Source organism: Tamandua tetradactyla, chromosome 10 (genome assembly GCF_023851605.1).
Source record: "Tamandua tetradactyla isolate mTamTet1 chromosome 10, mTamTet1.pri, whole genome shotgun sequence".
Classification (NCBI taxonomy): domain Eukaryota; kingdom Metazoa; phylum Chordata; class Mammalia; order Pilosa; family Myrmecophagidae; genus Tamandua; species Tamandua tetradactyla.
In genome coordinates this window covers 86,061,956-86,075,894 of record NC_135336.1, presented here as the reverse complement: position 1 = coordinate 86,075,894, position 13,939 = coordinate 86,061,956, and the positions used below count along the sequence as shown (strand labels likewise).

The window sequence follows — 13,939 nt, the reverse complement described above, 5'->3', positions numbered from 1 at the left end:
TTGTCAGCTGCTGACCTTCAAACTGGAGATACAATGGTGACAATGGCGGGCATGGTCGCTGTTTTCACAGAGCGTACCTCTAGTGGGAAGACCAACAAGAAAGAAACAACGAAATTGAGAGAGGGAAAGAGGAAGGCTGAGAATAACTCTTAGACATTGAGTCATCTTCAGCATACAAATAGTTTAGTCACATAGGAGGGGCCCAACCATTAGGCTGTTGTCAACAATCAAAAGCAAAACAAGAGTTATAAGAGAGCGGAAAGGGAAGAAAAAACAAAACTCATAGTCTCAAAAACCTATTTTGCATTTTTTGGAGGTTGAACTGATTAGCTGGAAGCTAACAGTGAGTCCACAGAGAACAGCCCGTTCTTTATACTTGGCTGATGACCAGCATTAAAAACAATTATTAGTTATGAATTCTTTGAAAATTCTAAAAATTTTAATTGTGAAATATATGTAAGAGGTTTTCTCTGTGTTATAACTCCCAATATCCTTACTTTGGTTTGATCTGCAGCATTTTCCTTATTCAAATTTTCTAAAAGAAAGATCTCTATTAAACTGATAAGTGAACTAATTCCCTATTTAATTAAGGTTTTGTGTTGAAACAAGTAAGAAACAAGAGATGCAGAAAAATACAGACTAGAGATTGCATATTTAATTGTAAACATGTGTTTAGTAATTTATTAGACTATGGGTAATTAATTTTATATTGCCATGAGTCTAAAGAACCCCTTCAGGGGGCGAGGCACGTGGCTCAGCAGGCAGAGTTCCTGCCATGCTGGAGACACAGGTTCGATTCTCTGTGCCTGGAACCCCTTCAGGTATCATTCAATAGACTCACTGGAACCATTTGGACCCCAGAAGACATGTATCATCAAGCATGTGATTCAACCTTTGTGGACAGATCTGTGGAAGTCTCCTCTTGGGGGACGATTTTGAACATGGACTTGAGTCTCATGAGTGATGGCATAACAAACTCATCCTTTTTTACTCACTTCTGTTCTCAAAAAAATCTTGGTACCCTAAATCCCTGAAAGAAAAAGAGGACATTGATTCCTCTGTAGCACTGAAGCCAATTTGTGTGGGAAACTGGAAAGGGGTACATGAATTGGAAGAGAAAGCTGAAGGGAGGAGAAATTGGAATAAAAGTGAGAATTTGCTCTTGAGAAGAACCTAAGGAAAACGTGAGTGCCAAAGAAGGTCCCCAAAGATATCACTCTAATGAAGCTCACTTCCTTTTCTTCTTCTCCTACTACCTTCAACACATCTGCTCATATTTTGGAAGACCAGAGCGGCAATTTTGTTTGGACCCTGAGGTTCTTTAGCTAGTGGTAAAAGGGGAATTTTGAACAGGTGCAAGCCTGACCAGCTGGAAGGAGAAAAGGTGGAGGGTTGATGGTTTATTGCTGATTCCTTCTTGGGACTTAGAATCAAATCTTCATTCAGTCAATAAGTCATGGTGGTGTTATCACGTCATGTTTCCAACATGATTTGGGGGTTGGGAAGCAGGGATATCAGAAAGAATGATGTCTTCTATGTAAAAAAAGAATTAAAACTTTAGGACTTTTATCTGAACTCTTACCTTCATTTAGGATTATAAACCAGAATAACTGTTCTTCCCCCTATTAGCAAATGACTGGGAAAAGTGTGTGTTACAGAAGTGATTGCTAGATCAGGGATGGTCCTGAAAAAAAGAGACTGTATATCTCTTCCGTAGATCATGTTAAAAGATGGTTCTAAAACTAACCTTAAAACAAAACAAACAAAAATATAGTAATTACTGGGCTGAAAGACAATGATGGCTACAATAACAAATGTAACTACAACTATTACTTGTTCAATCATTTAGAATCTTTGCTTGAAATTTGCCATCACAAAGGGAAAAAAATACCTCAAATGTTTCAAATTACTTTTGGCTGGAAATTCCTGATTTTCCATGTGTTTCCAGTAAGGTTTGCTTCTGAGATGATTTCCGGAAAATCAAAAAAAAAAAAAGGAACTCGGGTAAGTCATAAAAGCAAGTAATATGTGCATAATCACGTGAAAAAAGTTAAACTAACATTTCACAGCTGGTAAGCATAAAAACTGACTTGTCGGGTTTAGTTTACAGATAACACCTGTATGTCTTAAATAATACATATGTACATTACTCATTTGAAGACTTTTAAACAGGGTAGCATTTCTGTTTAGAAGAAAAATGAAAATATACCTCTTCTACAAACTAATTTTTTTATAATATCAGGAAAACTGATTCTCAAGCATATGTTATTCTTCACAACAGATACTGTGTTCTTATACATCCTAGTCAGCAGAGAAAAGGGTTTGGGGCTGTATCAAGCAAATAACTAACTTCTGTGAAAAAAAAAATTTATATGGCAGATCTTAAGAAAGTCTTCTTTGCAAAAATTGTGGGGAAAGGAGGGAGTTGGTGTAAGCTTCTCTCCTATTAACCTAACTCTGATCAGAACTTTCTATCCACCCACCAGGGAGTCCTAGAAGGGACCACGAGTTAAGGGCAAATGTGGGCGTGTACTCATATATGCTGACCTGTATGTCGTGTATGCTAATACGTGTGAGCTTGTGCGTGTGCACTGTTGAGGTAAGATGTATCTTCCAGAAGGGGCATAGGAGGAGATGGAGAGTGTAATGGTTTTAATCATATCCCTCAAAAGATATGTCCAAGTCTTAATCCCTGGTGCAGTGGATGTGAACCCATTTGTAAATAGAACCCTAGCAGGTGTTAATAGTTAAGGTGAGGCCAAACTGAAGCTGGGTGGGCCTTAATGCAATATGGCTCAAGTTTTTACAAGGAGAATAAAACTGAACACAGTAGGAGCAGGAGAGAGATGGCTATGTGAAGGAAGTAAAGATTGAGTTATGGATGCTGTCAAGCCATTACCAGAAAGTTATAGACTTCTAAGAAAGCATGATCCAGTCAACACATTATTTTGGACTTCTAGCCTCCAAAACTGTGAGAACACGCAAGTTTCATTGGTTAAGCCAACTACCCCTAGTGTCTGTGCAAGGGAGAAAATATTAAGAGAGCTCAAAAGATAGAGTCTAGAGGATGGATCTTGATGTGCGGAAAGAAAGCTATTACACAGAAGTGGAAGACTGTGATTCTCCTGCATGGGAGGTAAGGAGCAGGTGTTTGGCTGGCGGGAAATATTTTAATGTCAGATTTTTCCCCACTCTTTACGATTAAAATCATAGATTTGGAAGGAAAAGGGAAATGACACTTTAGCAAATGGAAATTTGAGAAAACATTATTTACAAGGCCAAAAAATCCTATGGAATGAAGTTGTACTGGAAAGACATAGCTCGGAACACCTGCAGGACTTATTCCTTTGCTCTATTTCCCCTCCATATTTTCCAGCTTGTATTCCAAGAATCTGTTGGTACAACTGGCTCTATCTCCGAATGCTTTGAGAATTCTGAGCTCTTTGAGAATGTTAATGATGGCTTATTCATCTTTCTATGTCCCCACAGAGCCTGATATTGCAGTTTGTGGCAGTCCCTCCAAGGAGCTTTATTCAGTTGCATAGATTGTATGAGTTGTTACAGATTGAGCACCAAATAAGAGTCAGGAGGTTTTAGGAGACCTGGCCACAAGTGGACTTTAAAACTTCAGGCAATTGACTTTGGACATCAGGCCTCAGTTTCTCATTTTTGATGAGGAGGAAGTCAACTTAGATGACCGCCAATGTTACTTCAAACTGTAACATTCTAAGAATAGAGAGGCTTTCTTAATTTGGGGAAATGCAAAATTGCATATCAGTTGTATTTGTATCACATTCTATAAATTTTATGGACATTTCTCATTAAATATGTACAAATAAAATTGGGTTTGGAATAATGAAAGAATAAAGTAGCTGTTGGTCTACCTAAATATGACTGTTAATGTATTTATATTTCTACTCTAAAAACAAAATAAAATTCAAACTTTGGCTACTTTCTACAGTGCAAATTACTTCCTTAGACTGAACAATATTAATTTTTTGGATCATAGCAGCTCATCCTAATTCACTAGAATAATATTTCAAAAATTTTAGCAAACTTTCTAAAGTGTCCAAGTTACTTTCAAAGAAAAAAAATTATAGCCAACTAGAAATTCTGAATATATGAATGCATAAATAAAATTTATAAATTATAAATATATTATGTTTATATTATAAATATATAAACTAGTAAACAAAGTTTATATTTACTAATTTATAGTATTACACAATGCTATAAATTGTATAAATACTAATATATATAATATATATTAATGCATTGTAATTAATATTATATTAATATATTAACAATGTCATATATTAATATATTTATATATTACTATTAAATATGTAAACATAAGAATTTGCTCTCATTAAATTTATAAGGTTTATTAGTTACTTTCCTTGTGAATATGTGGCTGTAAGAAATATTTACTACATGGTAGCCATTATTGGGACTTCATCAGTTTCTAGTCTCTTCTTCAACATACTTCTAAACATTTGTATAATCTGAGTGCAAATGTCAATATGTAATTAAACTTAAAGACATAAAATTCAAAGGCATGATCCATGTGATAAGTTCAACATTTTTGAAAGAGGAGAAAAGACTTCATTATGAAAAAGATCTAGTTGAATTTCCTTAAATGTTAAATAAGAACATCCATGAATGCAAGGAACTGCATTAAATACATTTAAACCACAGTAACCCCAAATGCCTGTTTATCAAAATGATCCTTTGAGAGCAACAATGATGAAATGCCTACATTTACTGAATCAGGGTTGTTTTCTAGGTGGTATTTAGTGCAAAATACTGTACTATTTCTTACTGGAACTAACACAAAATAATGCCAGCTATCTAGAGGTTCAAAGCAAAGACCAATGGAAGGAGAATGGCCAGTATAAGGCTTGTAGACAGTTGGGAGGATGGCGGTCACAGCTGGAACCTAGGATCTTTTCCTCTATATGCTGACCTGTAACCTCCCTGGTTCCTCTTAATAATAGTCAACTCTTAGTGTTGGCCTTCGGCAAGGGACCACTGAGAGACTGAGAAGTTGTGGAATTGAACGGCAACGTCTTCTGAGACTTGTGGTATTTCAGAAGCCACCAGGAGCTGTCAGGTGTTCTGTGAACCCCAGTGATCACTTAATTTGTAAGCAAAAACAGTAAGTACAGCAGGCCACAAATTCACTCTGCCTCCCATACAACTCCAGAAGGTGCTCCCGACACAGGGCAGTGGGCATCCTTGTTGGGCAATTCTGGGATTCCTTCCAGAGTTTTAGTCCCACTGGAAGATGTCAAAACAGTCCAAGAACCCTCCAGATTCGCATCCTGAAAAAACAGATCAGTTTCCCTTAAAAAAATGATCTGGGAAAATTATCAATAGTTTGGTAGCCAGTGAGCCCCACCCCCAGCTAATCCCAGCACCAATATAAATTAGACAACTGTGAAAGGACAGATACGGGCTAATTACACTGCATTCATTCATTGGTGCGTTCCTCACCTCCCCATAATAATGATGCAGGTGAGAGGCGCTCTTGCCCTCAGGGTGGACCTTTTAACCACTAGTAATTAGAACGTCCAGTTGTTTTCCTTTTTCCTTGTTAATGATGATAATTTGAGAAAACTCAAAAGAGGAGGCAGAAACTGAGTAGCAGTGACAATGCCAACCCATTATGAATAAACAACCCCTCGCCCAATGTATTTTTTTTCCTCTTAAAAGGAATTTTTGATGACAATAAGTTACAGCCTAGAGCAGTAAGTGGTTATAATAGGAGAAATATATGCATTTATAGGTCACTTAAGCAGAAGGAAGAAGAGACAGTGTGGCACCGATTTTTGTAATCTTTTGGGGAAAAAAAATAAGCGCAAGTCCCTTCAAGTATTAACTCTTTCAACCCTTGCCCTTTTGAAGCCAAGGGCGTTCCAGTCAGCCGGGATTAGGTGACTGACTGTGGGCACTGGCGAAAAGGCTCGCCGGCGACAGTGGGAGTCCGCCGGTTGCACACAAAGGCGCGGAGTTCCCAGGCCTCCGGCCGCCCTGGCCTGGCGCACCGCAGCGCTCCGGGAGCAGGGACGCGCCAGGAAGCGCCTGCGGCTCTCCGGTGGCCCGGCCCCTCTGCTGGTGGCCGGGAGAAGTTAGTCACCCGGAGCCAGAATCCGACGAGCGTCCGAGCTCGAAGAGGTCGGGGAATGGAGAGGGAGGAAACCTCGGACCCAGACAGCGCGGACGAGGCTAAAGGAGCGCGGGGGCGCGGGGGCCACAGGGAAAGCTGAAAGCCCATCCTGGTGGATGCAGTGCCAAGGTCTGCGGGGGCAGAGCTCACGGTCGTGCAGAGGGAAAAACACGCGACGGGAACTTCCTACCGAGAGAAAGAAAAGCAGGAGAGAAGGCAGGGAGAGACTTGAAATGTCTCAATAACTTTAAGAACACACCAAAACACCAGTTCAGGAGATGAGGTAAGCCGAGGTTAGCCAACCCCGATTGGTTGTGAAATATCATCCCGACCCGGGGCCGCTGTGGCTTTAAATGAGGCCAAGGAAGTCTTCTGTTTTTCTTACCAAAATACTTTTTTCCCCCCTCGCCCTTGCTCCCGCCCTCGTCCCTCCTTCCACCTCGCCGGGTCCCTTCCTCCTTCCCGGTCTCACTTTCCTCGATCAACCCCCCTCCCTCCCCCATCTGATTAGGCGCGGAAGGGTTAGGGTGGGAGTGGTGGGGGAAGCTCTCCCTTTAAGAGGCAGCGTGCAGTGACGAATTGTTGAAATTGCCATTGCAGGATGGCATGCCGCTATAAATTCATTGTTCCACCTCCTCGCATCTTCACAGCGCTCGCGCTGCTCTCCGCGCTCGCAGCAGCCGACTGGGGATGACCGCGAGCAGGAAGACACCGCATCCAAAGGAACACAGCCGCACCGCTTCACCGGCTCGCCGCAGGCCGCCCCCGGCATTTTTGTTTTAATTTTTATGACTTTTTCCCCCTTCTTTCTTCCTTTCCTACTGGTTTCAGCAGAGCCAAAGAAACCCACAAAATAAGAAAGGAAGTGGGCCCTGGAGCTTGAAACCCCTGCCGCCGGCTGGTCCAGAGGAGCGAGGGGCGGGAGGCAGCGCGCACCGCTTGTCCGGCCAGTGTGCGGCACCTTTCTTACTTTTCTTGGTGCAGCGATAGTGGGTGCACTGGGGGTCGGAGTTGGAGTCTTAGCTTATTTTTTCCACCTGGCCCGTATTTGCTGAATCTCCACTGCCGGCTTTTTTTTTTTTTTTTTCTTCCCTTTTCTTTTCTTTTCTAACCTCTTTCCGGGGCACGAATCCAAACATTTTTTCCAAACCAACAAAGAAAAGTTCGCACGCTGGCACCGCGGCCGGGATAGGCTGGCGCTACTGCCGAATCGCCCTTCCTCCGACACTTGACTCAACCTTGCTAGCAAGTGTGTGTGTGCCCCCCTCCCCCGCCCCGGTAACTTCCTTAGCGAATAACAAATACCCATCAAGTCCCGGTCCCGCAGCCCCTCCCCGCGGGCAGCGCACTATGCTGCTCGGGTGGGCGTCCCTGCTGCTGTGCGCGCTCCGCCTGTCCCTGGCCGCGGCCGGCCCCGCCGCGGCACCTGCCCAGGATAAAGCCGAGCAGCCTCGGGCCGCTGAAGCTGCCGCCCAGCCCCACCGGCGGCAAGGGGAGGTGGAGCAGGAGCTGGCCGAGTCTCCCGGCCATCCGCACCCCCCGGTATCCCGGCGTAGGAGCAGCGGGCTCGTGCAAAACATCGACCAGCTCTACTCGGGCGGCGGCAAGGTGGGCTACCTCGTCTACGCGGGTGGCCGGAGGTTCCTCCTGGACCTGGAGGGGGATGGTTCGGTGGGCGCAGCTGGCCTCGTGCCCGCAGGAGGCGGGCCGAGCGCGCCCCGACGCCACCGAGGCCACTGCTTCTACCGAGGAACGGTGGACGGCAGCCCCCGCTCGCTGGCAGTTTTTGACCTGTGCGGGGGTCTCGACGGCTTCTTTGCGGTCAGACACGCGCGCTACACCCTGAAGCCGCTCCTGCGCGGACCCTGGGCAGAGGCAGAGGCCGAGCGCGTGTACGGGGACGAGTCCTCGCGAATCCTCCACGTCTACACCCGCGAGGGCTTCAGCTTCGAGGCCCTGCCGCCGCGCGCCAGCTGCGAGACCCCAGCTTCCCCGCCCGGTCCGCGCCAGCGTCTTCCAGCGCACGACAGCCCGGAATGGCGTGGTGCGCTGCCTCCGTCGCTCGCCGACCAGTCTGTGCCCTCGCCAGCTGGGGCCCCTGGACCACAGACGTGGTGGAGGCGGCGGCGCCGCTCCATCTCCCGGGCCCGCCAGGTGGAGCTGCTCCTGGTGGCGGACGCGTCCATGGCGCGGATGTACGGAAGGGGTCTGCAGCATTACCTGCTGACCCTGGCCTCTATAGCCAACCGGCTATACAGCCATGCCAGCATCGAGAATCATATCCGCCTGGCCGTGGTGAAGGTGGTCATGCTGGGCGACAAGGACAAGAGCTTGGAGGTGAGCAAGAACGCAGCTACCACTCTCAAAAACTTCTGCAAGTGGCAGCACCAGCACAACCAGCTGGGGGACGACCACGAGGAGCATTATGATGCAGCCATCCTGTTTACGCGGGAGGTAGGTTCAGCCTGGGTGGGTGGTCTCAGCATTGGTAAGGAAGCAGGTCAGAGAAGTAGTCTTACAGTCTTCTTGGCTTCACCCACAAACCTCCTGTCACTAAACATTTGCATAACATTTCTTCCCGGAAACCCAGCTTGCCTCCAACTCTGCCCCTGAATTCAGGGTAGCCGCAGCAGCAGTTCCCACCTTAAATGACCAGAGCTACTTAGACATTCCATCATCGGCCAGTCAGACAGGGTGTCAGCCAGTCTGAGATACGGTAGCATAGGTGCATAAACATGAAAAGAAGAAACTAGAAAGCTTGGACAGATATACACAGTTCAGTGGGTAGAGGGGAAAAGCAGGATTGTGTGTGGATTTATGGGTCTGCTACTTTGCAATGTAGCCCAAAGTATAACTGGTCCAACCTATTAGAAAGGACTTGATGGTTCCACCCAATGTAGTCACATTTATCCCATGATCTTCCTTTGTAAAATGTCCATATCTTCTTACTTAGGACACCCTCTGTTGACACAAGTAGAGGAACTACTCTCAAAAGGCCTTGTTTCTCAATTTGGCTTCCTAATGGGGTTCTAACATATGTTTCTTGGCGGCATCTCCATTCCTGTGAAGGAATGAATGTGAGAGGCCAAAGAGATGCAGAAACCCAATCAGCTGATGGGAAAAACTTGAGAGGATTTTTAGCACCTCCTTTCCTTTTACCCAGTCGACCAGTGCACTGCAGACTTTCTCCTCAGCTGTCACTGAAAGTTCACGTCCAGCGTGCATATTTGGCTTTGGATTAATATGTTTCTGAAGCCCCAGGGTGGGTGAATTACAGGCATAGAGTCAACACATGAGGAAGGAATGGTTTCCCAGGATTTCCCCTTCTTTCAGAAATGTTAACAGGGAGAGAAATTCATCTTTCTAGGCCCCGATGCCCTGGAAGGAGCACGGTATCTACTGACACATTCATTAGACCACCACTACCACACAAGTGTGACAGTTGGGCACAAAGTCTCGATTGCTTTTGAGCCTGTCTTGATCATAATTCTGAGCTTCAGACTTCACAACTCTACTCTGAAGAGCATTTTTAAGCCATGTCTCTCAAATGCCTGGTAAGAGTCAACTTTTAAAGCTCACTCTTTAAGTGTTTGAGACCCATCCAGGAAAGATGAAAAAAACTTGGAAATATTATGCAAAATCATGGTACAAAATGGAGCAAACAGAGCAAGGATAGGAAATGAATGATGGATTGCAGGAGAGTTCTGAATCACACCGCTCCACTACCTATTTATTCTATTTTTACCACAGCACCCCTGGTATGAAGGAAAAGTGTTGATAAATTTGGAGTGGAGAAACACTTGTGGTTCATGGAGTAGACATAAATGTAAACCGCATGTAAACAAAGACAGCAGAGGGCAGCAGTTTAGGGAGAAGCAGGCAGTGTGTAACACTGCACACAATGGAAAATCCTTCCTGTAATTAAGTGATCTTCTGGAAAAAAAATCCTTTAATTTTGCTGCATGATGTTAGTCTTTGAAGTGGTAGAACATTCGTTTTCTAGCCTTCCTTGTGAAATGAGATTCTCCTGTAAAACTTCCTTTCTTAATTGGTTTCTAAGTCTTTTTTTTTTAAAAGCAACTTTCCATGCCTAGGTTTCCTTGCTTTGCTGCATCACAAGAGGCTGCCCGCCAAGAAGGATGCTTAGGAGAGTTTAATGGAAGGTGGCTCTTTAAAAAGAAGAGGAAAAACATACTTTTGTTGGCATACTGCTCCAAATAGTCATTTTAAGATTTCCTTTCATATTTGAATACAAAGGCATATTGCAATATAATTATATTGCATAATTATAAAATAAATATGAATTAGAAGAGAAAGCCCTTTACTTCTGCCTTCCTGTCTGTATTTTCCTAATTGCTTCCCAGAATAAAGGAAACTAGTCAGTGGTTCTGAATGATCTGTCTCTAGCTTTTTTTCTGGATTTTTTTTCAGTAGTTAATATTTTCTGTTTTCTAAGCTCTGAAATATTTTAGCATATTTTAAATTGATAAAAGCAAGAGAGAAATAAATTGTCTTTCTTAATAAGAACTGTAATATACATTCTTCAAACAAGTCTACACCTGGAAAATATTTTAGACTACTCCTTCCTTTCCTCTTTGCCAAGCAGAAGCATACTTTTAGTAAAGTAAATCTCATTTAGTTTGAGGTTGGCGCTCTGGTACATACATATAACTTGATGAGAACCAAATATTTGAAAAGCATGTGCATTATGAATATATGCACCCAATTTAAAAGAGTGCTATTAATTTGGGAGTTGAGAGAAGATTCCAAAACCTTTATGCAGACTGCATCTGAGAGTACTTTAAAATGTAAAGTTAATTTCCATCTAATGTTTCAGAATGTAAAAAACAAGAGGGTTGGAAGAAAAGTGGCCTGAGTTTCTAGCTATCACATGGAAATCAAATATCTTAAGTCCTAAAGAAAAATTTTCATGGTTACTTCTTTTTCAATGAGAAATACCCAGAGTTGGCACCAGGACTCTACTTTTACAACATTGTTTTGAATGTAAAAAGTATGTTGCTTAGCAGCCAGACGCCAAGCCATCAAAACCATGTTTTGATGGGCTCTGAGCACTGTTCAAATTCTGTGTCCAGATGTCTTCTCCTAAATTGCTTGTTTTTCAGGCATGAAGCAAATGTGTGAGGGTATGTTTTCCACCCCTGTTTGCTAGCTGAAACCACCTTGAACATTATGTTCGAAAGCCAGAAGAATAGTGTTAGTAATTCATTTATCAAAGTAACGCATTTTCCTGTGTATACTAGCACTCTGGCAGGGTTCTAATTAGAGAAACTTAGCACCAGTCAATTTTCTGGCATAGGAGCCATTTTCATTCTGGAATGGCACTTATACTGGAAATCACACCATTTCTGCCATCAAACAGTAGGAATCTGACCTCCCCAGGATTTAATTTGGCTTTTCCAGACTCTTTCTTGGTTCCTGGCTTCCTCTTTTATTTTAAAACAGTTTCTTGAAGGAGAACCTGTGAAACTCATTTCACAGACCATTCACTCTTCTTTTAGAAACAAAAGCCCTACCTACTTGATCAAAAGCCTGAAAATTGTTTATCATCCCTCCACCCCTGCACAATACCAATGGAAGCCTTGCTCTTTTGTGTCTGGCAGGCATTGGATTGAAATTGAACCATCTACAAGACCATGCAATATAAAAGGTTCATTCACTTCCATTAATTATCCGTGTTCCAGTTAATAGCCTGTTGGCTTTCAGTTAAAAACCCTCCTCTAAGTTTTGCCTCTTGATGTTGGGTGGAACTCAACAGACTGCTTTTCTCCTTTACCAGCTGGCTCCTTGTTAGGTTCTGACAACAGAGGTCACAAGAGGGAGACCAGAAGTCTGGAAGAAGGAGAGGGATGCACTTTTTCAAAAAATTTGCTTTGTTGGACTAATGAATGCAATCGCATATTCGAGCTTGATTCTCCTTTAAAGTCAAAAGTGAGTCCTTATCAAGTAATAGTAGACTATAGGTTAATCCCAATCAATAAAAGGCTAAATAACCCAGATGTGGGAGACTGGGGGTGGATGAGGTGACTGCAGTCGGGATTTACTAAATAAATTGTGATGAACGTTAAGAAAAAAATTTAATCTGTAAGAGGCTGTACACCACAAGACAGACCTATTTTGCTGTTGTGTTTCTCACATTAAATTTATGTTTATAAGCACCTCTTATATGTGGGGCACTAGTTTAGCAGCAAGATGGAAAATACCTGATTTCTGACCACAGGCTGTTATCACTAGGGAAGAGGAAGCAGATACACGCATAAACCACTGTAATGCTAGGATAACTGATAAAGGCTACTTGTATAAACACAGTCTGTGAGAGGAAGGGGAGGAACAATTAATTCTGCCTATGGATCTTTATATGGATTTTATTGCCAATGTAGAATCAAATCCATCTTCAAAGGATGGATATTTGATTTGGAGTCAACCAGCTCTCATTGAACATTTCTTTAGGAACTATCCAGGACCATAAGCCATTTCAAAATTAATCCTTTCAGCAGTCTGCATCCATAGCATCATCTTAATTTGACAGGTAAGAATATTCATGTATGGATGGGCAAAGGTGGCTCGGTGGCAAAGTTTTTGCCTGCCATGCGGGAGACCTGGGTTCGATTCTCAGTACCTGCCAATGTATATAAATAATAATAATAATAATAATAATAATAATAATAATATTCATACAATGGGAAATGAAGATAATCTTCTCAGAGAAACAGAGCTGGCAAATGGCAGAGAGAGATGATAGTCCTTTCTAGTGCTCTCTAAATTAAAAATATTTTGACTAGTTTATTCAAACATTTGGTATGTTCCTAACAGGCAGGAAGGGATTCAGAGATTTAATTAAAAAACAGCCCCTCTGCTGAGAAGCTATTCTGGGAAACGGACAATAAAATGGATAATTGTTGTACCAAATGATGAGTTTTATGATAGAGGTGGGCATAAGATACCATGGAAGGGCATAAGAAGGTCACCTGGGTGTTTGGATAGGAGTGGAGGATTGGATGGAGACTCTGATGGCTTCCTTGATAAGTAACAGCTGACTTCAGTTTCAAAGAAAGAGTAAGAATTAGCCAGACCCAAAAGAGGAAGTAGGCATCGCAGACACAGCAAACCATCATATACAGCATCCCTCAGGATGGCATGGTGATTCTACAAAATGTAGGTACTTGAAACCTAACCAGGCACACAATATGAATATTGGTTGGCAATAGGTTAAACTGGATACAACCATAACGACCAGATTATAGAAGAACTTGTATGCCCTTTGCTAAGTGGTTTAAATTGTAATTTAAATGGGGTGGGACTCATCTAAAGAGCAGTAGTGGGCAAACAGCAGTGACTATGTGTTCTGGAATGAGCCTACAAGTCAAAGGAGTTGGACTGGATCCCGTGAGGCCTTTGACAGGGTGTTGCAGTAATCTCCAGAAGGATGCTAGAGGTGTTCTGAACTCAAACAGTGTCACTAGGAATTGCAAGGCAGTGTTCCAGTAAAAAATGTTCAAGACAGGTAAATGTGAATATTTTGAGCTTAGTTTTGGGGGCTGAAAAGTTAACACGATATGCAGCAAATGGTAGACAGGAGGGAGTATGAGGGGAAAGTAGAGACTGACAGGAGGACTGGAGTTGAATTGGGTACAGTTTTGAATGATAGGGTAAGGTCGGTGTGTCGTCTGCCTTCATGAGGATTCATCAAAAGTTTCAAGTTTTTTGGGACCAGAGGAATCTTAGATCTGTACTCTAAGAAGATAACTGACT

The 13,939-nt window shown here is 42.9% G+C and overlaps 1 protein-coding gene across 1 annotated transcript in view; it reads left to right on the top strand.

The window, feature by feature from the left end:
• The first annotated feature begins 6,130 nt into the window (after nt 1-6,130).
• ADAMTS5 (ADAM metallopeptidase with thrombospondin type 1 motif 5) overlaps nt 6,131-13,939 on the top strand; it is a 57,352-nt gene continuing 49,543 nt past the window's right edge. Inside the window, exons 1-2 of the mRNA XM_077118785.1 lie at nt 6,131-6,452; nt 6,770-8,623. Of these exons, the coding sequence (XP_076974900.1) occupies nt 7,520-8,623 (1,104 nt within the window). The 5' untranslated portion in view covers nt 6,131-6,452; nt 6,770-7,519. The remainder of the gene's footprint in view (nt 6,453-6,769; nt 8,624-13,939) is intronic.